A 27,975-nucleotide genomic window follows, 5' to 3' on the forward strand; every position below is an offset into this window, starting at 1 on the left:
TACAATACATTTTGATGATTTTGCGAGCGCCCGAAAGCGCAAGAATTTGGTGTTTGGGGGTTCGGGGGTCTCCCACGGGAAAAATATTACGATTTAGAATGGCTGAGATGAATTTTACGATGTATTTTAATGATTTTAAAGCGTTCTTACCATGGTAATTTTTCGATTTAAAGTAACCTGCATTTAGAAATGATAATTGTGATAATTGTGTCGTCATATCATTGTGCAACCCTGCTCGATCTGAACATACCGGCTTCACACCATCGGCACATTGTTTTGTAACTAAAAATAATAAGGAATTAATTGTCTTGCTAAGACATAAACAAAGTAATCTTTAAAGAGACATTTTTTGAAATACAAATGTAGCACGTAGAATCCCTTAATGGGCATTTTTATTGTAGTTCATGTGTATTGAATTTCTGCTATTAAAGGTTTGAACATTATGTGCTTGAACGTTTTTGGAAATGCGCCGCGCAGCAGAAAATTTTTTAGCACGAAGTACGAAATTGTGCAGGAGGACCTTTTTTTCTTTCAAATATGCAGTTTAAGAACATTTCAGTCGGCGAAAATGGGGGGGGGGGGGCAAAAAGACATGTTTCCCCCCCCCCCCCCCCGCTTCCTTCGCCCCTGTCCACGTACGTATAGGATGGAAAGCTCCTCGAGACGAAACTGCTACCACCATCTATCTTTAACGACTTAAAAAATCACATTTTTATTAAGTCTTCACAAAAACTGTTGCTTCCATTTGAATGGGCGATATTTTCCCTTTCGAAATGATTCTACACGGACGATAACAGCCCCATTTCAACAAAAAATAACACGCACTTGAGCCTGAAAATGCATCATGGAAGATTAGGAGATGACCTACGTTGTCGGCGAATTCTACCTTTTCATGTAGTAATGCGCTCTGGTCCTAAACCAGACATCTATCTGTCATATGGCCAAAACAATATACATTGTATATATCTGCTTAGGGTTACCCGACCGACCTTATTTTTTAACCGCCGACCCTATTTTTGCCACTTTTCTTCGAAAAAAAATAAAAAGTTCGGATTTCGATCTTAGATTCCGGTTCCGGTCATTATTTTATAGTGAAAGATACTTAAAACTATGATTTTTTTGCGCCAATGTAACCCTAAACTAACGTATATTTTTGGCTAATGTCAGTATAAGTCTGTTGTTAGGGCGAGGGTATCTCGGGCTAATGAGCTAAATAACCTTAAATCTTAAACGACCTCATATCAAGTTTTGGAAAGTCTAGAGACCTGATATTGGGTCTGCGTCATGCTGAGATAAATAATTATTAAGTTTGTTAATATAAATGACCTTCAATCAAGGTCAGATGAGCCAAATAGCCAAAAATCTTTGAACAATTAACGTCTTGTCAAGGTCTTATGTAAAGGCTTAGAAACCTGATATCGGGCATGTAGCATGCTGAGATAAAGGTCTACCAAGTATGTTAATATAAATGGCCTTGACCTTCATTCAAGGCCACTGGACTGAAAAGAAAATTAAAAACTTCTTTTTTAGGTTCTAAAAGGCTTTTATTGGACATGTAGCATGCTGAGACAAAGGGCTACAAAGTTTGTTAATATGGATGACCTTGACCCTAATTCCTTGTTGGTGAAAAGCCCGTCAAACTGTTCAATGCTATGGCTAGCTTCTTCTTGTGTTTGGAGATGCACCTGTGTTTAGGCAAAACGAAGGGAAGTAACTCTGATAATAGACGGTTCGATTGAGATTTAAATACTTATGTGAAGTAACATTAGTGTCAATCTGCCGGACGTCACTTCCGTGTCAAATTATTGATTTAGTTGTCGATTAGAACCTCGCATCCCGGAGTTTCATTGGAGGTTTTCTAGATGTAACGGTTATAACTTTAATAATTTAATCCGAAGACTTTGACATTTAGAGACAGATGCATTGTATATAGTCTGTTGACTCGATTTGACGGCGATACAGTGATGAGTAAACCTAGAAAGAGACCGGATCTGCGGCTGCCGTCTAACTCGGGAACTGAGCAACTCGGCTCATCAGCAGCTGGACTCGATGGAGAGTAAGACAGTTGTTCATGTGCATTTCTCCTCTTATCTACAAACTGCATTATTTGCATATTTTAATAAGAAGTGAGATGCTTGCATGCATTGTACCAAAATTGACTATATTTCTTAATCGATATTTTAGAGACGGGAAAACGCCCACACCTTACGGAGTTACGGCAGTCAGTTAGGAAGTCGGACATAAATTATTCCATGGAATCTCGGAGCACTGATTTCCCGTTATAACTTGTCTGCTATCTAACATGTTTCAAAATGTGCATAAGGTGTTTTCTGCTTTCTGTCATCGCGTTTTTAAGACATGATAATGCCACTGGTACGTGCAGCATTTTTTTTCAGAAAAAAAAAGGAAAAAAAACCAACATGAATTAACAGTTCAGCTACCGTTTCACCGCTTTTATTGACGTTTTCCTTTGAATGATATTCATATAGCTGGAAAGATAGAGTGGATTTTTTTTTTGTTTCTGGAAAAATGTTTTAACATCAGAATAAACATGCATGTTAAAAGTATAATTGATAGCTGTCATTGGGACCAAAAATTCAGTTAGTGTTGTCATTATTTTTGAGTTTTCTGAATTCAAATTTTCCGAGTCTTTTTTAAGCAAGAATAAGAGACGTTCATCTGGGACCAAGTTTGTATTAAGCAGGGTTGTCATGTTATCTGATTTTGCATCTCATTCTCCAATGTTGAAAAAGCCAGATGTAAGCCTAAAAGTAGCATTGTATGATCTATCATATGAGCTTGTATCCTTGATACACCAGTGGTACTATTACTGTTGTTATATCAAACTTTGGAATATCTTTTACTAACACTAGTGGCAACATTACAGAAAACGGGTAATTAAGTCATTTGATGTACATAAAAGAATGACAATTTGTATAACAGTACCGTATGGTTGGGTGTCTTTCTCTCTCTGTAGTCTTCAAAGGAAGTCTTTGCAGGCCTGTGATTGGCTAAATTTTTTCTTCTGAACTGCTTTCAGTTTTAGTATGAGATGGGCCAGGAGTGGATATAATGTCAGTAATAGCTATAGTAACCCAAGGAGTATCGAGAATGGTCCAGGGGTGGATATAACTTCAGTGATAGATATATATAGTAACCCCTGGAGTTTCAAGGATGATCAGCTACAGAATGAATGTCACTTTAAATGTGTCCTCAACAGTATAGCTAGTCTAAAGGAATTGGAATATTTGATTATATTAACTGTTACACAAATTGGGAAAATTTCATCAAAAACTTTTTATCATAAAGGAGGAATCATAATTTTAAAGTCAAAGTATCCACATGTACATTTGTAATAGGAGCGGAAAGTTTAATTCTTCCCATTTCTATATTTTTCTACAGCAAGTCCAATACAGGAACAGCCAGCCTTGAGGCATTGCAGCAGAAACTGAAAGAATTAGATCTGAATGACCAGCAGAGAGAAAGATTGGAATCTTTCCTCACACAGAAGCAGCAGGTTGGCGAGCTATGTGCTGAGGACTTTGAGAAGCTAGGAGAACTTGGAGCAGGCAATGGTGGAGTTGTCCTCAAAGTGCGCCACAGTAAACTTGGTCTGGTTATGGCCAGAAAGGTACTTGTTTCTTAGGATTTCAGTTTGCCATCACTTAAAATGGTCTGGGAAGAACGTAAACTTATAATTATTTTAGTGGTCAAATTTTAGCACAGATTTGAAAAACTGTAAGTTATGATTTATTATTGTGAATATATTGCTGGTCGCCTGTCCGTGTATCATGGCTTTTATCGCTGTTGTATAGGGGTGTAACAATACATCAGACTTTCGATATATTGCAATTGTATGCCTCTTAACTTGATCAGTGGATAGCAATTTTAAATAAGTCGATAACAATCACTGATAGTATGCCAATTGCAAACTATCCATAGTTTCAATTGTAAGATATTTTTCTGTAACTTAACTAAAATCATGTACTCACAGAGGATTGATAAACAGACTAACACAATAAAATGTCACTTTTTCCATGCTATTAAATCAAAACGCAAATTGCGACATTGTTCTCAATCACGTTCTTGATTGAGTTAAGTTGGTACTGACGCTAGCAGGTAAAGGGAAATAACTCTAAACCAATATTGCACTAGATGTACGTCATGGCAGCATATTCACTGTCTGCATTTTAATATAATTCAGAATGCAATACTATTGCAATTGTAGTTTGCAATGGTTAAAGTATCGCAAAAGTGTTTTCCCTGATAGCAATAGTATTGCAGTAGTAAAAATTGTAGGCGATAGTTACCCCTACTGTTGTATTTGCATTGTGTGTGCTATCAACAGTTCTAACCACTTATGGTCATGCTAGGTTTTGGTGATGAGAAATTTGTTGATTACAGTAAATACCATTTTGCAAAATTTTGTACTGAACATTTTGATGGATACTTTTCTATACTATCTCTTTATGCTATCAAAAAAGCCCAAATCAGGCAGTACCACAGGCAGGTTTGACTGACAGAAAGTACCAGATACCACCTGACATTAAAACCCCTGCTGGGTACAAAGTATGTATATATAATAGTATTAAATGTAACTGGATATTGTTAGAATAAATAGTAGTTCTTGTAGAAAATAAAGCTAATTACATTTTTTTTGTTTCAGCTGATACATCTTGAAATAAAACCAGCTGTCCGCAATCAAATCATCAGGGAACTCAAAGTACTCCATGAATGTAACTCTCCTTTTATCGTAGGCTTTTATGGAGCATTTTACAGTGATGGTGAAATCAGCATTTGTATGGAGTATATGGTAAGTAGTAATGTTAAGGACTTTGTCAGTCAAAAACCAGGTCATGCATTATGATATCTATAACAAAGGACTGCATTTGGTAGCTCATCCCTTCTATTCAAGGGGTTACTATCACTGTGGTAATATCCACTTCTGGACTATCGCATAGTAAAACTAGAGACAGCTTGGGAGAAAAAAACTGACCATTCACAGACCTTCAAAGTCTTCTTTTGAAGATACAGAGAGTGCGGTGCCCAACTTCAAACCATGTAGTCAACCACAGTGTTCCGTTATTCGATTCTTTTGTTGTACATCGAACAACCAAATTCAGCTGAATTTACCTGTGTCTAATATTGCCTTCAGTTTTACTATGACATATTCCAGGGGTGGATATAACTTCAGTGAAAGTAACCCCTGGAACATCAAGGATGTTGGTAGCTATATATACCTTAACATATTTATGGTCTTTTGTGTATTCTCATTCCCGTTCTGTGTCACAGAAACATTGCATACAGTCATTTGATCTCCCATTCTTTGTGCAATTACCGTAACAGTTGTCTTTGCATATTACAGAGTTAGCTCCCTTGCGGGTAGGTACTGATATCATTACTTTGTGAGCATCATTTCCTCTGAAAAATAAGTTTTGTTTGTAAACACATGATGTCATAATCAGTACCTACCCGCAAGGGCAGATAACATGCAAATACAAAATACAGCAGAGAAATGTAAGTTTTATAGAATTATAAAAAATGTCTTTATTTTTTCCAGGATGGAGGGTCGTTAGATTTAATTCTGAAAAAAGCTGGACGTATACCGGAGCAAATACTGGGTAAAGTCACAGTGGCGGTAAGTGGCGTGTAATTAAATTAAAGTACGGCAGCAGTATGAGATTTAGTGAGAGCTGTCTGAAGGTCGATGTCATAATAGTAGATAAATTTTCAACCTTCATCATCATTATTAGGAAAGATTATGTATAATTAATATGTTCTAATTAACATGACTTAATTAAAGCTTTAGAATATCAGTTTCAGTAGAAAGACATCTTTTTCAGGTTCTTCCAGTGACACTAGGTGCAGCTAACTGAACTAGGATATATTATAAAAAGTCAGGTTTTAAAATAATGAAAAAAATATGGTCGTATTAACCAGAGGTTTACTTTTTCAGGTTCTAAAAGGACTGTCATATTTGAGAGAAAAACATCAGATAATGCATCGAGGTAAATATTCACCATATGCTAAGCCCACCATCATCAGATGATGAGCTCTTTCAATCACCTTTCGTCCTTGCATGGTGCTTGCTTACCGTGCGTCCGCCCATCTGATAACAATTCTTGTTACTGTTATTTCTTAGAAACTACTGAAGAGGTCTAGTTTCCTCAAATTAAATTGTAGAGCCTTCTTAGTCTGTAGTTCTGCATATCCTTTTCAGAGAAAAGGTCCCTCTATCCATTGTCAGATATAGACCATTTTGTGGTGGGCACCAAGATCCCTCTTGGATCTATTGCAATGTTAGATTCATACATCAAGTGTTCATTGTACTTTATGTGGCCGAGTGGTTAAGATATCCCGACATATTACCACAAGTCCTCCACCTCTGGGATGCGGGTTCGAATCCCATGTGGGGCAGTTGCCAGGTACTGACCGCTGGTCGGTGGTTTTTCTCCGGGTACTCCGGCTTTCCTCCACCAACAAACCTGGCACGTCCTTACATGACCCTGGCTGTTAATAGGACGTAAAAATAAACAAACCAAACCAAAAATCATTGTACTTTATCTAAATATAGATGTCTTCCTGTTTCAGATGTGAAACCTTCCAATATACTTGTGAACTCCCGTGGAGAGATAAAGATCTGTGATTTTGGTGTGAGTGGTCAACTCATTGATTCCATGGCCAACTCCTTCGTAGGAACTCGATCTTATATGTCGGTAAGTTAGACAGATGTCACAAACTCAGCCGAGGTGAATGCTTAGGATCTTGATGTGGCAACTTTGTTTGCCTGAAGTGGAGTTATAACATTTGTATATATAGGCTTCACTTAAGATGAGAGCCCTTTGAAAATAGGCAATGCTCTTTTTTGATGACTGTTCTTGAGTAAAACTGAAGTTAAATATAGATTTTAGTCATACTTTTTAACATAGTTTACATAATGGAAATAACATTTAATTTCTTTGTACTAATTAGCCCTTTGTCTTACCTACACTGCAGTTATGAAACCTGGAACATTGATTAAAAACAATAGTTGCTAAAATTACATGAATTATATCAAAAACTGATTAATAACTAGGGGGTTTTATGAGATTGACATGTATTTAGATTGTTACTAAGGTCTAACAATTTATGAACTTGGGTTCTTCTTTCGTGTTACAGCCGGAGCGACTCCAGGGGACCCACTACTCTGTTCAGTCCGACATCTGGAGCATGGGGCTCTCCCTAGTAGAAATGGCCATCGGGCGATATCCTATTCCGCCACCAGACCCCAAAGACCTTGCCAGTATTTTTGGTGACGACGTATTGGAAGAACACAAAGAGGCATCAAAAACGGGCAAACCACTCAAGGGTAAGATGGTCTATCACTGATTAAAGGGTAAGATGGTCTATCAATGATTAAAGGGTAAGATGGTCTATTTATGATTAAAGGGTAAGATGGTCTATCAATGATTAAAGGGTAAGATGGTCTATCACTGATTAAAGGGTAAGATGGTCTATCAATGATTAAAGGGTAAGATGGTCTATCAATGATTAAAGGGTAAGATGGTCTATCAATGATTAAAGGGTAAGATGGTCTATCAATGATTAAAGGGTAAGATGGTCTATCACTGATTAAAGGGTAAGATGGTCTATCAATGATTAAAGGGTAAGGTGGTCTATCACTGATTAAAGGGTAAGATGGTCTATCACTGATTAAAGGGTAAGAGGGTCTATCACTGATTAAAGGGTAAGATGGTCTATCACTGATTAAAGGGTAAGATGGTCTATCAATGATTAAAGGGTAAGATGGTCTATCACTGATTAAAGGGTAAGATGGTCTATCAATGATTAAAGGGTAAGATGGTCTATCAATGATTAAAGGGTAAGATGGTCTATCACTGATTAAAGGGTAAGATGGTCTATCAATGATGAAAGGGTAAGATGGTCTATCAATGATGAAAGGGTAAGAGGGTCTATCACTGATTAAAGGGTAAGATGGTCTATCAATGATTAAAGGGTAAGATGGTCTATCACTGATTAAAGGGTAAGATGGTCTATCACTGATTAAAGGGTAAGAGGGTCTATCACTGATTAAAGGGTAAGATGGTCTATCACTGATTAAAGGGTATGATGGTCTATCAATGATTAAAGGGTAAGATGGTCTATCAATGATTAAAGGGTAAGATGGTCTATCAATGATTAAAGGGTAAGATGGTCTATCACTAAGATGGTCTATCAATGATTAAAGGGTAAGATGGTCTATCAATGATTAAAGGGTAAGATGGTCTATTTATGATTTAAGGTCAATCCAAGGGTTTTAATATCGGGTGGTACCCAGTACTTTTTGCCAGTTAAATCTGGCTGTGGTACTGCCTGATTTGCGCTAAATTACATTAGATAGCATACAGATGGTATAGAAAAGTACCCCCTGAAATTGTAATTGTACCGCCTCTCCTGAAAAATAATGAAACCCCTGTTCTATCACTGATTAAAGGGCAGTCTTGATTATACAGCTGCGTGTTTAAACTATATATATACTTGGGACATGAGATCATCCAGGACATTCTCAAAAAAAGCATAGAGATTAAATTTGACCGTTGCAATGTAAAATATTTGGCATAATGTTAATTAAACAGCTGTTAATGTATTTTGAATTCGGTTTGGATCAGGAACTTCTTAAAGTATATTTTGTATATAATATGTCATAAAATTATTCAACACATTGGCCTGTGAACACAAAAACGATACTAAGAATGTATGTCTGAACAATTATACACTTCTATATTTCAGGTCTCAAAGACCAAACTGTTTTATTTGATGAAATGGTTTGTGATCATGATATTGTGTAAAAAGTTTTATTTCAGCTTGAAGGCCAGCTTCCCTTTCCTGTATATGTATATATTTATGTATGTAATGATATACCAATAATACATGTACCAGGTACATGATTATATACTATTCATGTGTTATATTGTTGATGTTGTGTATATTGATGCCACATGTCTATATTTCAGTTCTAAAGCAACATATACGGTATTTAGAAAACTTGTAACTTATTTCAGTTTTGAGAACATGTACTTAAAAACGAGAGGAAAAGACTGGTTTTAATGCTGTAAGCATTATTGGTATACAAATGTATATAGATTTAACACTTGAGGACAAAATGACAGATCTTAAGCTATTTGTACAAATGGAGATTGGACACCAAATATGGAAATTTTTTGTAATTTTTACTTTGCATTGCTGATCACAAGTGGTGTGAGCTGTGTATCGGGATCAGCAGCGAAGGGAGAGGGAGGGGGAGCATGGGGAGGAGGGGGAGGGGGGGGCAATACCCAAGGGGAAGGGATGAGGAATGGACAATACACAAGCATGTGACACTCGGGCCAACGATGCCTGTAAGACCTTTTGTGCATTTAACGTGTGGTGTAAGAAAGATCTACTGCCCATTTCAGGATGCCCTGGCGACTTTCAGGTGATAACGGGAGACGGCCCTCTACCTATGGCCATATTTGAGCTACTAGAATACATAGTTAATGAGGTAAAGCACAACCTGTCTGCGGGCAAACCACCACAGTAGCGCCACCTGCTTCAGACATTATTACCATGGAAACCAGCTCTAGATCGCGGTAGTTGTGTTCACTGCTCTGGATGTATAATGGGGAGAATGTTACTAACGCTGAGGTCTTGTGTTGCGTGATGCTTCCATTGCATTTCATGCTTTAATGTTGGGGTTTTGATGTTTAGTTAGTGGTTTTTATGACTTTTATAGTTAATTAAGGATTTTATGATTTTATGTTGTTAATTGTTTTCAGGAAAGAATCTCCTGTGATATGGTTGTTACCAGTTTATCTTCCATAGAATTTATGGTGTCACTAAAAGTATCTTGTTTAGAATAATAGGGTTAATTATAAATTTCGTGTAGATTTAATGGGGTTATGAATTTCAGATAGAATCAATGAATTAAAGTAAATAGATTCATAAAAGAAATATCACAAGGAATTTTAAATTGTCCATTGATGAACTGTATTCATACTTCATGTTCTTTTCGGATGCCATCCCGGAAGTAATGTAATAGGCTTGCCCTGGAAGTTTTTGAGAAAATGCCGAACAAAATGTCCAGTTATTGAGTGCTAATTTATTTATTTAAACATGGTACGGTTAGTGCAATTGTTTGAACTTACTTTCATTATTTTATTCATTCATTTTATGAATGATTTAAAATCTGCATCAAGATATTTTGATATTACAATCCGGAGTGAATCTGTGACATTGTTTATGATGATATTGTCTGTTTGATTTATTTTGATCCTCTGCCATAAAACAGTTATACTTGGTCCAAATGGATATTTTGTTAGCATCCAGAAAGATTACTATGAACTTCAATTTTTTTCATATCTCACTACATAGAAATTTTGAATATAATAGGAGATTTATTGTGAAGAAAGAATGTCGATATGGAGTGTCGACTATACAGGTAGTCGACAAAGGGGAATATGGAGATTAAAATAGTAAAAAACGGGGAAGAGAGTGTGCAAAATTCTGTCGATTATAGTCGACAACGGTACAGAATGAGATAGTAAAACTCACATGGAACTAAGTTTTTAGTCCCCTGCTATGAAATTGGAGTTGACTAGTAGTGTCTGTCTCCGTGTCTATCTTTGTCTGTCTGTCCAGCTGTCTGTTACTTGTCTGTAGGTTACCTGTTGATATTAAATTTGAGAATGTTAAATCTTCATAGAATGGTAGCCTTACGAGGTAACAAAGACTGGGTCAGCTACAAAGGTCACTGTTTATAAAAATAGATTATTCTGGCAAATGTAGGTTTCCTAATAACAACTTGAACAGACTGGTGGATTTTGTTAAAACTCAATGATATAATGTTAATGATAATTTATAAGGTAACAAAACTTTGTTATGAATTTGGGATCAAAAGGTCAGTCTTACAAAAGTACAAAGGTCTCTGTTACTAAAAATAGTTTGAGGTCACTATAATACATGTTTAATATTTCAGAAACACAAGTGACAAAGGATGCCAATTTTATGATTAGTGCCCTATCTAGCTTGGCCTCAAACTAGTGTCCAAATTGGCCTAGCCAAACATACCTATGGTTCACACCATTGAACCACATCCACATTTCAATGGCGAAGTGATGGTTGGCCCAAAATGCTAACATGATCACAGCGGAAATTCATGATTTGTATCTTGATTGCAATGTATATATGTATGGATACAAATTGTGCACATATGATAATTATCTTGACAGGAGATTGAAATCTAAAACTTTGGATCAGCAACACATTCTGCCAAGATAGTTATTCTGTGGACCAAATTATTTGAGAATTGAGTGTTCTTTGGATCAAGTTGTTTGAGACTTTAGTGTGGATCAATGCTTGATATGATATTATGGTATTATGTGGTAATACATGTACAGAAGTCATTTAACAGCGTTTTGGTTTTGGTTTTACTAGTTTAACACCCTATAACAATCAATGTCATTTAAGTATGTGTCAGGTTTGTTGTTGAAGGAAAACTGGAGTACCCGGAAAAAACCACTGACCTGTCAACTGCCCCACATGGGATTCAAACTTGTAACCCAGAGGTGGAGGGTTGTGGTAATATGTCATGACATTCCGACCACTCCGCCACCGCGGCCGCCTGTCAGTATACATTGTATCACAGCTTGTATCATTGTTGTATTTGAAATGTGAAAAGCCATGATACTTCACAGAAAAAAAATCAACAATCAGTTTAAATGACGATGTGCATATTGCCAATTATCCAAAACGAGGCTCAGGTTAGAAGTGATAGAAATATATTGTGTATGGGAGTGAAGGGCCTATTATGTATATAATAGCTATCCTCGTGTGAAGATTAAAGTTGGAAGCTTCTCAATTTGTGAAAATTTGTTTTTTCTTTAAAACTTGAGAAACAGATAGATCTGCTGCTTGATGCTTTGCTGTAACTAGATTGCTGCTGTGAGTCCACACTGAGTTGGCCTTATACAAATGGTGACTTAGAAATCTTTTAGGTATTTTTTTATAATGGATTTGTACTGTAGATCCATTGGATTAATGCACGTTTGAAAGACGAAGGGCTTTTCATACTATTTTGTCAACAGACAACTCTTGATTTTAAAAGAGTCCAATATACAAAGGTTGGGCATGCTGTTCTGATAAACTTTGATGAGTCTTGTAAGAAAAGCATGAATCTCTGACATGTATGTCCAAGGTATTTGTGTCTACTGGGACTGAACACAGAAGCATGTCTGAAGCAGGAGGGGTTCTCTGTGGGGTACTGCTAAGACTGTGTCCATATATATCTATATATACATATAGTGTCGACATCTGCCTTATCTGTTTTTGGTTTGTAAGTGTATGACTTGATTACATCCAGGCCAAGTCTTGAATATTGTCACCAATGAATTAATGACTTCTATTCGAAAAATTGTTAATGATGTCTTATATGAATGATGTTGTTGAATAATCACGCAGTTGTTTGACTGCTCTGGTCATAGCATTGTTGTGACGGTATTCTAGACTTGGCGTGGAGCTTTGATTGTTCTCTGAATACTCTACGCTTACTGGTACGTTGTTCTACATTTTATGTTGCTGTTTGATTTTATTTTGTGCATTTTAGGATCAAACAGAAATAGTTTTAGCTTCCCCACGCCTCCAGGCAGCGATGGACCGCGCCCCATGGCCATTTTTGAGCTTTTAGATTTTATTGTCAATGAGGTATGTGAAGGCCTACGTAACCTATGGACACGCTATTATCTAGGCCATCATGTATTAACAACCATAACCATCTGTGTATGGTGTTTTTACTTATCCTGTTACAGATTAACACTGACTTGCACTTTACTGTCTAAATGGTTACATCCTCAATCCGTGTCAGACTTCTATTTCAACAGGCCATTGTGTTTAATCGATTCTCACCAAAGTTATATATGTCATCTTTTAAATAGTCTCTCAAAGTTAAGCTTTCAAACTTGAGCAGTCATAACTATCACTGTAACTAGATCACACTGTTTCTATAAATAAGTCAATGTTACTATTACTAGGTTGCTCTTTCTATAACTAGACCTTTGTTAATATAACTAGGTCACAGTTTCTATAAATAAGTCAATGTTACTATTACTAGGTTGCTCTTTCTATAACTAGACCTTTGTTAATATAACTAGGTCACTGTTTCTATAAATAAGTCAATGTTACTATTACTAGGTTGCTCTTTCTATAACTAGACCTTTGTTAATATAACTAGGTCACAGTTTCTATAATTAGAACTATGTTCCTAAAACTATATCTTTGTTATTATATCTAGGTCATTGTTCTTATAACTAGGTCACTTTTTCTATAACTAGATCTATATTACTATAACTAGGGCACTTTTTCTATAACTAGATCTATATTACTATAACTAGGTCACTTTTTCTATAACTAGGTCTATGTTATTCTAACGAGGTCACTCTTGCTATAACTAGGTCACAGTTACTATTAGTAGGTCTCTGTTGGTATAACTAGGTCATTGTTTCTATTATTAAATCTATGTTAATATAACTAGGTTACTGTTTCTTTAATTAGATCTATGTTTCTATAGCTAGGTCACTGCTTTTATAATTAGATCTTTGTTACTTTAACTAGGTCTATGTTAGTATAACTAGGTCACTGTTTCTATATCTACAACAAATAGCTTCGTTATAAGCATAGTTCGTTATACACATATCTTATAATAACCTTGACAGGGAATGAAAGTTACTGCGGTATAACCATGAAGTGGTTGTGAGCCTGTTCATTATAAAATGTTCTCCTGTATATCTATGTTACTATAATTAGGTCATTATTTCTATAACTAGGTCACTGTTTCTATAATTAGATCTATGTTACTATAAATAGGTCTATGTCACCATAAATAGACATTGAAATTTACATAATTTCTCCACAGTTTACTTATGTGCTTCCACAAAACTCGACACTCATAAAGAAATGTACAGGGTGCTAGAGCATTGTTTTGGTGCAGAATTGTATTGGTGTTACAAATTGCTGACCGGGTAGCTTAATCAATAGAACATTTGGCCGTTATTCAGAGCTTCGAATCCAGGTCTGGCTGCTACATTTTCTCCCTGCTCTCCTGTTACAAAATAGATGTGAACTAGATATAGAACTAGTGGTAGAATGTTGGCCCATGGACACCTTATTAAATTGGTTAATGCGGTGTTTGGTACCAGGCAATGAATAACTAACATACTGTACGTATGACTTCTCTACTCTGAGTTTAGTTCAGATTTTAATAGGTTGCTTCAATTTTTTATGATAAGCACATATGGAATGGCCCTCCGTTTGGAAACAGTTCTCCCCAAATGATATTTAAATCAATCCGAAAAGTTTCAGGAACGTCCTTGTAATGTTTACAGATTAAAAAAGACTTGCTTTCAGCTAATGTTGTTCAGTGATGGATTATAAGTCGGCAAGAATTTATATTTTGTTGTTCCTTTTTTCGTTTTAACTTTTGTTGAATTAAGTTTTTCACTGTAGTTTTGTTGTTTTATTTTTTTTTTACTTTTTTTTAACGAATACATGTTACTATTTTATAAAAAAAATCATTTTATATATTGAAAAGTTTTTGGTAACAGTTGATGTACTATTATAGTACAAATATAAACCTTGTGTAAAACTTAGTTGTTAGTTTAAGTGTTAGTAAACCTTGTGTCACAATGAGTTGGTGTAATAGTGTACTTGTGTAAAGTGTTGTGTACTTGTGTAAAGTGTCAGTTGGTGTAATAGTGTACTTGTGTAAAGTGTTAGTGTAATAGTGTACTTGTGTAAATCTGTCAGTTGGTGTAATAGTGTACTTGTGTAAAGTGTCAGTTTGTGTAATAGTGTACTTGTGTAAAGTGTCAGTTTGTGTAATAGTGTTCTTGTGTAAAGTGTCAGTTTGTGTAATAGTGCAATTGTGTAAATTGTCAGTTTGTGTAATAGTGTACTTGTGTAAAGTGTCATTTGGTGTAATAGTGTACTTGTGTAAAGTGTCAGTTTGTGTAATAGTGTACTTGTGTAAAGTGTCAGTTTGTGTAATAGTGTACTTGTGTAAAGTGTCAGTTGTGTAATAGTGTACTTGTGTAAAGTGTCATTTGGTGTAATAGTGTACTTGTGTAAAGTGTGTTTGGTGTAATAGTGTACTTGTGTAAAGTGTCAGTTGGTGTAATAGTGTACTTGTGTAAAGTGTCAGTTGGTGTGTAATAGTGTACTTGTGTAAAGTGTCATTGTGTAATAGTGTACTTGTGTAAAGTGTCGTTGGTGTAATAGTGTACTTGTGTAAAGTGTCAGTTGTGTAATAGTGTACTTGTGTAAAGTGTCAGTTTGGTGTAATAACTTGTGTACTTGTGTAATAGTGTACGTTTGTCAGTTGTGTAATAGTGTACTTGTGTAAAGTGTCAGTTGGTGTAATAGTGTACTTGTGTAAAGTGTCAGTTGGTGTAATAGTGTACTTGTGTAAAGTGTCAGTTTGTGTAATAGTGTACTTGTGTAAAGTGTCAGTTGGTGTAATAGTGTACTTGTGTAAAGTGTCAGTTGGTGTAATAGTGTACTTGTGTAAAGTGTCAGTTGTGTAATAGTGTACTTGTGTAAAGTGTCAGTTGGTGTAATAGTGTACTTGTGTAAAGTGTCAGTTGGTGTAATAGTGTACTTGTGTAAAGTGTCAGTTTGTGTAATAGTGTACTTGTGTAAAGTGTCAGTTGGTGTAATAGTGTACTTGTGTAAAGTGTCAGTTGGTGTAATAGTGTACTTGTGTAAAGTGTCAGTTGGTGTAATAGTGTACTTGTGTAAAGTGTCAGTTAGTGTAATAGTGTACTTGTGTAAAGTGTCAGTTTGTGTAATAGTGTACTTGTGTAAAGTGTCAGTTGGTGTAATAGTGTACTTGTGTAAAGTGTCAGTTGGTGTAATAGTGTACTTGTGTAAAGTGTCAGTTGGTGTAATAGTGTACTTGTGTAAAGTGTCAGTTTGTGTAATAGTGTAGTGTAAACTTGTGTCAGTTGGTGTAATAGTGTACTTGTGTAAAGTGTCAGTTTGTGTAATAGTGTACTTGTGTAAAGTGTCAGTTTGTGTAATAGTGTACTTGTGTGTAAAGTGTCAGTTTGTGTAATAGTGTACTTGTGTAAAGTGTCAGTTGGTGTAATAGTGTACTTGTGTAAAGTGTCAGTTTGTGTAATAGTGTACTTGTGTAAAGTGTCAGTTGGTGTAATAGTGTACTTGTGTAAAGTGTCAGTTGGTGTAATAGTGTACTTGTGTAAAGTGTCAGTTGTGTAATAGTGTACTTGTGTAAAGTGTCAGTTTGGTGTAATAGTGTACTTGTGTAAAGTGTCAGTTTGTGTTAATAGTGTACTTGTGTAAAGTGTCAGTTGTGTATAAGTGTACTTGTGTAAAGTGTCAGTTTGTGTAATAGTGTACTTGTGTAAAGTGTCATTTGTGTAATAGTGTACTTGTGTAAAGTGTCAGTTTGTGTAATAGTGTACTTGTGTAAAGTGTCAGTGTGTAATAGTGTACTTGTGTAAAGTGTCATTTGTGTAATAGTGTACTTGTGTAAAGTGTCAGTTTGTGTAATAGTGTACTTGTGTAAAGTGTCAGTTGGTGTAATAGTGTACTTGTGTAGTTGTGTATAGTGTACTTGTGTAAAGTGTCAGTTGGTGTAATAGTGTACTTGTGTAAAGTGTCAGTTTGTGTAATAGTGTACTTGTGTAAAGTGTCAGTTGGTGTAATAGTGTACTTGTGTAAAGTGTCAGTTGGTGTAATAGTGTACTTGTGTAAAGTGTCAGTTTGTGTAATAGTGTACTTGTGTAAAGTGTCAGTTTGTGTAATAGTGTACTTGTGTAAAGTGTCAGTTGGTGTAATAGTGTACTTGTGTAAAGTGTCAGTTTGTGTAATAGTGTACTTGTGTAAAGTGTCAGTTTGTGTAATATGTGTACTTGTGTAAAGTGTCAGTTGGTGTAATAGTGTACTTGTGTAAAGTGTCATTTGTGAATAGTGACTTGTTAGTTCGTACTTGTGTAAAGTGTCATTGTGTAATAGTGTACTTGTGTAAAGTGTCAGTTGGTGTAATAGTGTACTTGTGTAAAGTGTCAGTGTCGTTAGTGTAATAGTGTACTTGTGTAAAGTGTCAGTTTGTGTAATAGTGTACTTGTGTAAAGTGTCAGTTGTGTAATAGTGTACTTGTGTAAAGTGTCAGTTTGGTGTAATAGTGTACTTGTGTAAAGTGTCAGTTTGTGTAATAGTGTACTTGTGTAAAGTGTCAGTTTGTGTAATAGTGTACTTGTGTAAAGTGTCAGTTTGTGTAATTATAGTGTATTGTGTAAAGTGTCAGTTTGTGTAATAGTGTACTTGTAAAGTGTCATTTGTGTAATAGTGTACTTGTGTAAAGTGTCAGTTGGTGTAATAGTGTACTTGTGTAAAGTGTCAGTTTGTGTAATAGTGTACTTGTGTAAAGTGTCAGTTTGTGTAATAGTGTACTTGTGTAAAGTGTCAGTTGGTGTAATAGTGTACTTGTGTAAAGTGTCAGTTTGTGTAATAGTGTACTTGTGTAAAGTGTCAGTTTGTGTAATAGTGTACTTGTGTAAAGTGTCAGTTTGTGTAATAGTGTACTTGTGTAAAGTGTCAGTTGGTGTAATAGTGTACTTGTGTAAAGTGTCATTTGGTGTAATAGTGTACTTGTGTAAAGTGTCAGTTTGTGTAATAGTGTACTTGTGTAAAGTGTCAGTTTGTGTAATAGTGTACTTGTGTAAAGTGTCAGTTTGTGTAATAGTGTACTTGTGTAAAGTGTCATTTGGTGTAATAGTGTACTTGTGTAAAGTGTCAGTTTGTGTAATAGTGTACTTGTGTAAAGTGTCAGTTTGGTGTAATAGTGTTTGTGTACTTGTGTAAAGTGTCATGTTGTGTATTAATAGTGTACTTGTGTAAAGTGTCAGTTTGTGTAATAGTGTACTTGTGTAAAGTGTCAGTTTGTGTAATAGTGTACTTGTGTAAAGTGTCAGTTTGTGTAATAGTGTACTTGTGTAAAGTGTCAGTTAGTGTAATAGTGTACTTGTGTAAAGTGTCAGTTTGTGTAATAGTGTACTTGTGTAAAGTGTCAGTTAGTGTAATAGTGTACTTGTGTAAAGTGTCAGTTTGTGTAATAGTGTACTTGTGTAAAGTGTCAGTTTGTGTAATAGTGTACTTGTGTAAAGTGTCAGTTGTGTACTTGTGTAAAGTGTCAGTTTGTGTAATAGTGTACTTGTGTAAAGTGTCAGTTTGTGTAATAGTGTACTTGTGTAAAGTGTCAGTTTGTGTAATAGTGTACTTGTGTGTAAAGTGTCAGTTTGTGTAATAGTGTACTTGTGTAAAGTGTCAGTTTGTGTAATAGTGTACTTGTGTAAAGTGTCAGTTGGTGTAATAGTGTACTTGTGTAAAGTGTCAGTTTGTGTAATAGTGTACTTGTGTAAAGTGTCAGTTTGTGTAATAGTGTACTTGTGTAAAGTGTCAGTTGGTGTAATAGTGTACTTGTGTAAAGTGTCATTTGGTGTAATAGTGTACTTGTGTAAAGTGTCAGTTGGTGTAATAGTGTACTTGTGTAAAGTGTCAGTTTGTGTAATAGTGTACTTGTGTAAAGTGTCAGTTTGTGTAATAGTGTACTTGTGTAAAGTGTCAGTTTGTGTAATAGTGTACTTGTGTAAAGTGTCAGTTTGTGTAATAGTGTACTTGTGTAAAGTGTCAGTTTGTGTAATAGTGTACTTGTGTAAAGTGTCAGTTTGTGTAATAGTGTACTTGTGTAAAGTGTCAGTTTGTGTAATAGTGTACTTGTGTAAAGTGTTTGGTGTAATAGTGTACTTGTGTAAAGTGTAGTTTGTTTATAGTGTAATCAGTTGTGTACTTGTGTAAAGTGTCAGTTTGTGTAATAGTGTACTTGTGTAAAGTGTCAGTTTGTGTAATAGTGTACTTGTGTAAAGTGTCAGTTGGTGTAATAGTGTACTTGTGTAAAGTGTCAGTTGTGTGTAATAGTGTACTTGTGTAAAGTGTCATTTGGTGTAATAGTGTACTGTGTAAGTGTCAGTTGGTGTAATAGTGTACTTGTGTAAAGTGTCAGTTGTGTAATAGTGTACGTTAAGTGTGTGTCAGTTGTGTATAGTGTACTTGTGTAAAGTGTCAGTTTGTGTAATAGTGTACTTGTGTGTAAAGTGTCAGTTTGTGTAATAGTGTACTTGTGTAAAGTGTCAGTTTGTGTAATAGTGTACTTGTGTAAAGTGTCAGTTTGTGTAATAGTGTACTTGTGTAAAGTGTCAGTTTGTGTAATAGTGTACTTGTGTAAAGTGTCAGTTTTGTGTAATAGTGTACTTGTGTAAAGTGTCAGTTTGTGTAATAGTGTACTTGTGTAAAGTGTCAGTTTGTGTAATAGTGTACTTGTGTAAAGTGTCAGTTAGTGTAATAGTGTACTTGTGTAAAGTGTCAGTTTGTGTAATAGTGTACTTGTGTAAAGTGTCAGTTTGTGTAATAGTGTACTTGTGTAAAGTGTCAGTTTGTGTAATAGTGTGTACTTGTGTAAAGTGTCAGTTGGTGTAATAGTGTACTTGTGTAAAGTGTCAGTTGGTGTAATAGTGTACTTGTGTAAAGTGTCAGTTTGTGTAATAGTGTACTTGTGTAAAGTGTCAGTTGTGTAATAGTGTACTTGTGTAAAGTGTCAGTTTGTGTAATAGTGTACTTGTGTAAAGTGTCAGTTTGTGTAATAGTGTACTTGTGTAAAGTGTCAGTTTGTGTAATAGTGTACTTGTGTAAAGTGTCAGTTTGTGTAATAGTGTACTTGTGTAAAGTGTCAGTTTGTGTAAATGTGTACTTGTGTAAAGTGTCAGTTTGTGTAATAGTGTACTTGTGTAAAGTGTCAGTTTGTGTAATAGTGTACTTGTGTAAAGTGTCAGTTTGTGTAATAGTGTACTTGTGTAAAGTGTCAGTTGGTGTAATAGTGTACTTGTGTAAAGTGTCAGTTTGTGTAATAGTGTACCTGTGTAAAGTGTCAGTTGGTGTAATAGTGTACTTGTGTAAAGTGTCATTTGGTGTAATAGTGTACTTGTGTAAAGAATCAGTTTGTATTATAGTAAACTTCTGTAAAGTGTCAGTTGGTGTAATAGTGTACTTGTGTAAAGTGTCAGTTTGTGTAATAGTGTACTTGTGTAAAGTGTCAGTTTGTGTAATTGTGTACTTGTGTGTGTCAGTTGGTGTAATAGTGTACTTGTGTAAAGTGTCAGTTTGTGTAATAGTGTACTTGTGTAAAGTGTCATTTGGTGTAATAGTGTACTTGTGTAAAGTGTCAGTTGGTGTAATAGTGTACTTGTGTAAAGTGTCAGTTTGTGTAATAGTGTACTTGTGTAAAGTGTCAGTTTGTGTAGTAGTTTACTTGTGTAAAGTGTCAGTTTGTATTATAGTGAACTTGTGTAAAGTGTCAGTTTGTGTAATAGTGTACTTGTGTAAAGTGTCAGTTTGTGTAATAGTGTACTTGTGTAAAGTGTTGGTGTAATAGTGAACTTCTGTAAAGTGTCAGTTTGTGTAGTAGTTTACTTAAACTGTTGCTATGTTGGTCTGATAATGTACTTTCAGTTAAGTCTTCAATATGTACTCATATTTATCCCCTATGATTCATTTGAATTTTTTTAGAATTTTTTTTTTCATATATCCAAACAAGAAACCTTAATTAGTTATGACTAATATACATATGATGCCGCCTTTCTTCTAACATCTTGCTTTAATACAATGTGTGCTTTAAACCCCCGGATAATTCCACCAATTATAGGGATGTTTTAAGTTAAAATCAAGTGAATTATCCAATTATTTGATGTAAATAAGTGTATTTATTGCCCTGTTATTAGCCAAACAACAGTCTTCATTACTACACATTCTATATGATAGAACATGAAATCAATACTTCTAAAACAAACTTTGCCATTTATAATGAAATTAACCAATCACAAATAATGTAGGTATTATTTGCTTTCAAATAATTTATTTTATTTTTTGTTGATCCCTCTGTTTCTCCTCTGTTAATTTTTGTTTGGATTTTTTTTAACGTTCAATGTTTATTTCTTTATACAACAGGAGCAATTGTTGCGCTAGATATTGTATCAGAGCATGATTTTTTTTTTATTGTATTTTTTCTCTCCATGATTTGCATGTCAAGCAAATACAGTGTGTATTATGAAACATTTTAAAACTGATTGAGTTTTAGTTCCAAAGAATATATTGATGGATGCAAATAAAAAAAAACTGACCAATTATCTCGTAATGGCATACTGTATGGAAAAGAAGACACATATAATTGTTTACATCTGTACCAGTATTGGAAATAGTATGACTAATTTAACACAGTTGGAAAAAAATATTGATCAATTTTTGAATTATCATACTATTTATCTCCAGGTAGATAACACTGTTTAAAACGTATTTATATCTTAAAGTGTTACCCGTGTCTGAAAATGAAATCACATTAGGGGAAACAACTCTTGATTAGGTGAAGACAGTAAGGGAAATAAGTCTAGATGAGGGTAAGACAGTAAGGGGGATAACTCTAGATGAGGGTAAGACAGTAAGGGGGATAACTCTAGATGAGGGTAAGACAGTAAGAGGAAATAACTCAAGTTTAGGTGAAGAAAGTTTTGGAGATAACTCTAGATTAGAGGAAGACAGTAAGGGATATAACTCTAGATTAGAGGAAGACAGTAAGGGGGATAACTCTAGATTAGAGGAAGACAGTAAGGGATATAACTCTAGATTAGAGGAAGACAGTAAGGGGGATAACTCTAGATTAGAGGAAGATGGTAAGGGAGATAACTTTAGATATGAGGAAGACAGTGTTGGGGATAACTCAAGATTAAAGGAAGGCTTTGAGGGAGATAACTCTAGATTAGGTAAAGACAGTAAGAGATATAACTAGATTAGGTGAAGACAGTAACGGGGTAACTCTAAATGAGGGTAAGGCAGTAAGGGGGATAACTCTAGATGAGGGTAAGACAGTAAGGAAATAACTCTACATTAGGTAAAGACAGTAAGGTAGATAACTCTAAATAATGTGAAGACAGCAAGAGAGATAAATCTAGATAAGTGGGAAACAGTAAGGGGGATAACTCTAGATATGGGAAAGACAGTGTTGGGGATAACTCTATATTAGGAGAAGGCAGTAAGGGAGATAATTCTAGATTAGGGGAAGGCGTTAAGGGAGATAATTCTAGATTAGGGGAAGGCGGTAAGGGAGAGCTTTTTACAATATCATTTAGTCATGTTGAAGGACAAACTATGTTTTGTCGATGGAGAAAACTCCAGATTTCTGAGTAAAAACCATTCTACATGGAGGCATAGCGCTAGTGTTAATAGTCATGTCTTAGATAGCAATCAAACCCAGAGTTCTGAGTAAAAAAGCACCGACTTAAAGTCAATGTTCATGCACCTAATAACACAGATCTCAATAAAAGCTATTATCAACATAGATAGATCAATCAAGAGGTATTATATAGAAGAAATATAAAAAATGTTAGCGATAGAAATAAAAAGATATTTAGTATTTAGTTCTATTTTTCATTATTTATTCCCCATACGAAGAATCTTGCATGTTTATTTTTATACTTTTTCTAAGTTTGAGCTTTTGATATTTCTAATTGATTTTATATATTTCTATTTTTGATTGATTTTGTTGATTGTGGATTGTGAATCAAATTAGATCTAGTTTAAGATATTTTTTTATCTTTTTGTGGAAATTTATTGTTATAGTAATATGGTCTAGCCTTCATTATAAAATTCATATCGCAGGCTGATATTAAACCACTAGATAAACCACAATGTACATCTCTCCAAAAAGAAAATGGGATGTGGCAATTTTTATGAATTTCATTATAAAAATTTGGCCTGTCTTGCTCTGCTTTTTTATTGGGCTGTTTAAAGTCAGGATACAAGTTTTAGACTAATTATGCTCAATAATGATAGCTCTACTTAGCCTTGCTTGAATTGCTTCTGTGTAGTATGTAGTTATCTCCCTTGCTTAAGACTAATGTATGATACTATTTCTCTTCAGCCACCTCCAATGCTTCCTAAAGGGAAGTTCTCCGAAGAATTCATAGATTTCGTAGACAAATGGTAAGTGTATGCAATAATAATAACATTAATACAAATAACAACCCAATAAGTGTCCCTGTCCCTATAAACGCCTGTTCCTTCATAGAACTTGTCTATGTCCAGTGGGCGTTCACTATTCTATTTCTGCCAATTAAATTACAACTTAAAACCATTCATTTATTAAATAATACTTCAATGTTATGTTGATATAAAATTAATCAGAAAGAAAGAGAAATTGCATATTAACCAGAAAGAAAGAGAAACTTGCATAAGTATTGAATGTTTATGATAATTTCACTAAGTGATTAAGTGATAACCTGTTAATATTTTCAGTCTGAAGAAGAACCCATCAGACAGAGCAGATCTTTCCTCTTTAATGGTATAGTATTCCTATTGCTTCTTGATTCTTTATTGTGAAGCATTCCATTTTTTTTGTCAAAAGCATCCTATTCCATCTTCAATATTACAGAGTTAGCTACACTGCTGGTAGGTATCGATTGTTAGGTCATTATTTTGTGAGCGCAATATGATGTTTTCTCCAAAAAGTATGACTTTACGGTTGCAAACAGTACATGACGTCACAATCAATACCTATACCACAAGGGCAGATTACTCTGTAATATGCGAGTACATAATAACTTTAGCTAGCTGAAATTAATATGTTACAGTTATATTTAATATAGAGATTAGTGTTTTAAAGTTAATTCAATTTGAAACGTCATAGCACATCATTAAAGTCTGTAAAATATATGTATGTATTGTAAAACAGGTTCATCCATTTGTGACCCGGTCAGAAACAGAAGACGTGGATATCGGGCACTGGGTGTGTAAAGTGATGAAGACAAACTCGGAAACCTAGACTCTGGATAGGTGCTGTCAACATCACACCTACACAGGAACATTTGTTGTAACATTAGAGGAACATGTGTCACACATGTAATTAGAGCAACATGTGCCACACTTGTAGAATGGGTGTAGCACCTATTAGAGAAATATGTGTCTCACCTGTAATTAGAGAAACATGTGTCACACCTGTACAAGAACATTTGTAGTAAAATTTGAGAAACATGTGTCACACCTGTAATTAGAGAAACATGTGTCACACCTGTAATTAGAGAAACATGTGTCACACCTGTAATTAGAGAAACATGTGTCACACCTGTAATTAGAGAAACATGTGTCACACCTGTAATTAGAAACATGTGTCACACCTCTACAAGAACAGGTGATATAAAGACTGGTGCCCTGGTCCCAGTTTAATGAACATTCCTTAATTTAAAGGAATTCCTTAAACTGAAAATTCTCCATAGGAAAGCATTACAGAAGTTTAGGAAACAATCTTTAGTTAAGAAGCCTTCCATGAAATCCATAATGCTTTCCTATGGAGAATTTTAAGTAAAGGGATTCCTTATTCAAGGATGTTGCTGAAGCTGGGTCCCGAGGGTCCACTGCTGATCGTACTGCTGTATTACAGGTCTATCACAGTATTGACCGCTGTAGGGGACGGTAGGTGTGGGGCCACTGTAAAATACATTTATATATAAATATGTCAGTTAAAAAGGGAGGAAACTGTAAAGGCTGACACTACATAATACAAAATGGCAGTACTAGTCTTAAATATACAGGCATTCTCTATCTATCTTGGAATGTGTGGGAGTGTGGATGTTTTTTCATGGAATGCTTCGTCTTCCAATCAGGTTTGTACATGTTGTATAGCTCCCGGGGGCATTACCAAATATCATTATCATAATTATACAAAAGGAAACGAGAGATGTTCCAAATTATCAATGTTTTTTCCACCACCCAAAACTTACATGTACCCTATAACATGTATTTGATGAGCAAACTGGTAATCTACACACATCATCCGTAATATTACAAATGGATTGGTGATGATTCTGGAATATCTCTTGGCAATATAACTGTCTGTTGAGTGAAATATGAAAGTTTTGTCTGCATTATAATTGTTATATATACCTGCTTATTTGAACTAAAAAACTGAGTTGATAAAGGTTGTTTAAGACGGACCTGCATCAGTTTCCATATGTTTGTTCAGGGACACTTTGTTGAGATGCTGAAATGATATAAAACTTTCTGAATCCTTGAGATGCTGAAATGATATAAAACTTTCTGAATCCTTTGATCTAATTTCTATACATGCATGTTTATTGATGTTTGTCCACTTTGAGTTAAAATCCTGTACAATTCGCTTGGTACTGGGTATTGATCATCAGTTTCTTTAAATGAAACATTACACGACAGCAAGATACATTTTTTATAATTAAATGATGCATCTAACAGGCATACATTTTAGTTGCATGGTCAGAAAAGAAATTTTTTAGAGTTATGCCCCTTTACCGAGGATTTGATCAAGTGAAGGATAGCTATAGAGACACGTTATATTATTTTACATCATCTGGTTTAAAGAAAACTTGAATTGTTCATTTCTTGCCTGCAGAATTTTGTGAAATATGTTTAGAGAATAGTAGCTAAAGTTTAGAGGAAAGTAAAATAGATTTTGGTGATAGTACCAAGTCACTGGTTTCCTTAAATACTATTACAGTTTGAATAATTGAAATAGATGGAAATGAAATGCTATCATTAGTGTATGCAATATAAATCTCTAAAGGCCCACTCCCTTTCCAAAGCAACTTTTATTGTTTAAAATGGAAATATAAAACGAGTTTGATAATTTTGTTGAGTGGCAGAAGGTATTAGCTTACTGTAAACTGTTATCTGTTTCACTTATCATTACCTTACTTTTCATAAGCCGGTCGTCTTGTGTTCTGCTGTTGTCCTAATTACTACACGTTTGTTGACTTTTACTGCTCCAGATGGCATAACAGTGAAACAAATTTTCACTGTTAGCAGAAATTACATAGAAAATCTTGCATTTGCTTGGTGTTCCACCTCATCTTAGGTTATCGATATACATATATTTATTCTTTTTAAGAAACTAAAAAATTTCGTGTCAGAAAGGTAGTGGGCTTTAAGCATGATCTTCATGTCAGTATAACATATTAAAATTCTATATTTCATCATATTTAACATGTCTATTTAATATCAATTTGTAAATATTTTTTTTGAGATATGAGAAGCTCGAGTTTATATCCTTGTATAGAAATCATAAAGATTGTGCTACCAATAATTTGTTATATGCAGTTAAAGCTATATTTTATCCGATAAGTTGGTATTGTCAGAACTGTCATCCCCCTCCAAGTTCATTTTTTAATTCACCACCTTCAGACGCTGGACTCTTCAAATCGCTTTTCATCTGTAGTCGGTTGCCCAAGAATTATTGTTATCGGTATTTTTCAAAAATTCTTTACAAGATACCAATGAAATTATACATACGTTCCCCTTGGTCTTAAGTTGTGCTTATTGTATTCCGAGTGTGCATTTGAGCATCAAACTTGTTACTCAAGATGTAAATTGTTGATCACCATAGTAACATATCAGCATCATTTAAGTGCTTGTAATTGTAGAATGGTAGCATAATTGATATCATCTGTGATGTAATATCATGGTCACTAAAATGCTGATTAGGTGAAATATATCCTAGCTAGTCATCCATTTCTCAAAATTTCTCACTTTGTTATAAGATTACCAACAAATCATGCTTTAAAATAATAGTTCTTTGAAAAAATTGATTTGGACATTCTGAATCCTATATCAAGAACTACTTTTGTTACCTTTGACATAGTAAATGTTCTAGGATGTTTTGTTTCAGATGAATGTTAGGGTCACGGAAGTCTTCGATTTCTTTATTTGCAATATCACATGAATATAAATTCTATTCCGAGGATATGATATTGAAGTGTTTCATTGTACCGACTCTACAAAGCCATGATGTCAAACTTATTATACCTAAAACATATTAGAAGTGATTATGTAGCAGTTAACGAGTGGAGGTGCTGTATATTTGTAATTAATGTTCTGTTGGATAAGACATAATATCCATACAACATTCCTTTTGTATCGCCTAGTCTTAATTGTGTTTAGCTATTTACATATATAACTGCATTTCTTTCTCTCTATATTTAAACCACTACATTAAGTTCTATGAGTACATATGATATGTTATTGTTGATTTTCTTCAGCATTGTTTTTTTCTCAGATAATTTTCTAGAAAATCTTGACCTGGTTTTAGGTCTGTGATATAGAATAGAGAATGTTGTGTGATGTGATCAATGTTGTTTTTGTCAGCATTGGAACTGATTTAGATGGATCATTACAAGATACAAGTATTTTTAGGTAATCTGACCCGAGGGTAGCTTGACATACTACCAGTACTGATTTCTAATTGTGTATCCTACAAATCATTTCAAGGATTGTAAGATTTGCATCTTTAGTACATTTATTGTCTGGAATACTGTATTTGAAAAACTGGATACCGTATAACATGAAATATTTGTGTGTACATTTTTTCATAGTTTGGAATTTTGATATTATTTCAGGGAGATAGATATTGGGGTTAAGCAATTGAGCAATAAAGTGGAAATTCTATAGAAACAAAATTATTGGGTTTTTTTGCAGCAATCATAAAATCAGCAAAATTATCTACACCAGAGATATTTCATACTATACAGTAGTCACATAGATATGTGTTTTAATTTGAAAGCGAATACTGAGAATTATTTGAGTTTGCATACAGTATTCATATCTATTGAACAAAAGTTCCCCAATCATGCTATTTGTAGTGCCGTTGAACTGTCTGAATTTTTCTGTCTATTGAAATATATGTTTGTATAAGCTTTTCACACTTACACATGATTTAGTTTGTATTATCTGTAAGTGAAAAAACTAACTTCATAACGATATAATAAAAAATAACTGAATTTCCAAATTAAGTCTTTTGTTGATTATTTATCAGACTTATAT

The 27,975-nt window shown here is 34.6% G+C and overlaps 1 protein-coding gene across 2 annotated transcripts; it reads left to right on the forward strand.

Moving 5' to 3' along the window:
• The first annotated feature begins 1,784 nt into the window (after positions 1-1,784).
• On the forward strand, positions 1,785-27,940 carry LOC138333861 (dual specificity mitogen-activated protein kinase kinase 1-like). Of its 2 annotated transcripts, XM_069282495.1 has the most exons (11): positions 1,785-2,056; positions 3,403-3,631; positions 4,667-4,813; positions 5,561-5,638; positions 5,957-6,008; positions 6,592-6,716; positions 7,159-7,348; positions 12,620-12,717; positions 23,054-23,115; positions 23,428-23,473; positions 23,864-27,940. In XM_069282495.1, exons 1-11 carry the CDS (start codon positions 1,965-1,967, stop codon positions 23,951-23,953), a joined length of 1,209 nt encoding a protein of 402 aa, XP_069138596.1. In that variant the 5' UTR covers positions 1,785-1,964; the 3' UTR covers positions 23,954-27,940. The 2 variants fall into 2 exon arrangements, with proteins under 2 accessions (XP_069138596.1, XP_069138597.1); XM_069282496.1 differs by lacking the exons at positions 12,620-12,717; positions 23,054-23,115; positions 23,428-23,473; positions 23,864-27,940 and adding an exon at positions 9,435-12,613.
• Positions 27,941-27,975: the final 35 nt, after the last annotated feature.

This window comes from Argopecten irradians, chromosome 10 (genome assembly GCF_041381155.1).
Source record: "Argopecten irradians isolate NY chromosome 10, Ai_NY, whole genome shotgun sequence".
Classification (NCBI taxonomy): Eukaryota; Metazoa; Mollusca; class Bivalvia; order Pectinida; family Pectinidae; genus Argopecten; species Argopecten irradians.

Coding starts and splice junctions, on each gene's coding strand:
- LOC138333861 (XM_069282495.1), top strand. CDS start 1,965: ATGAGTAAACCTAGAAAGAGACCGGATCTGCGGCTGCCGTCTAACTCG. Junction 4,814..5,560: donor GCATTTGTATGGAGTATATG/GTAAGTAGTAAT, acceptor TATTTTTTCCAG/GATGGAGGGTCGTTAGATTT. Junction 6,717..7,158: donor GAACTCGATCTTATATGTCG/GTAAGTTAGACA, acceptor TTCGTGTTACAG/CCGGAGCGACTCCAGGGGAC.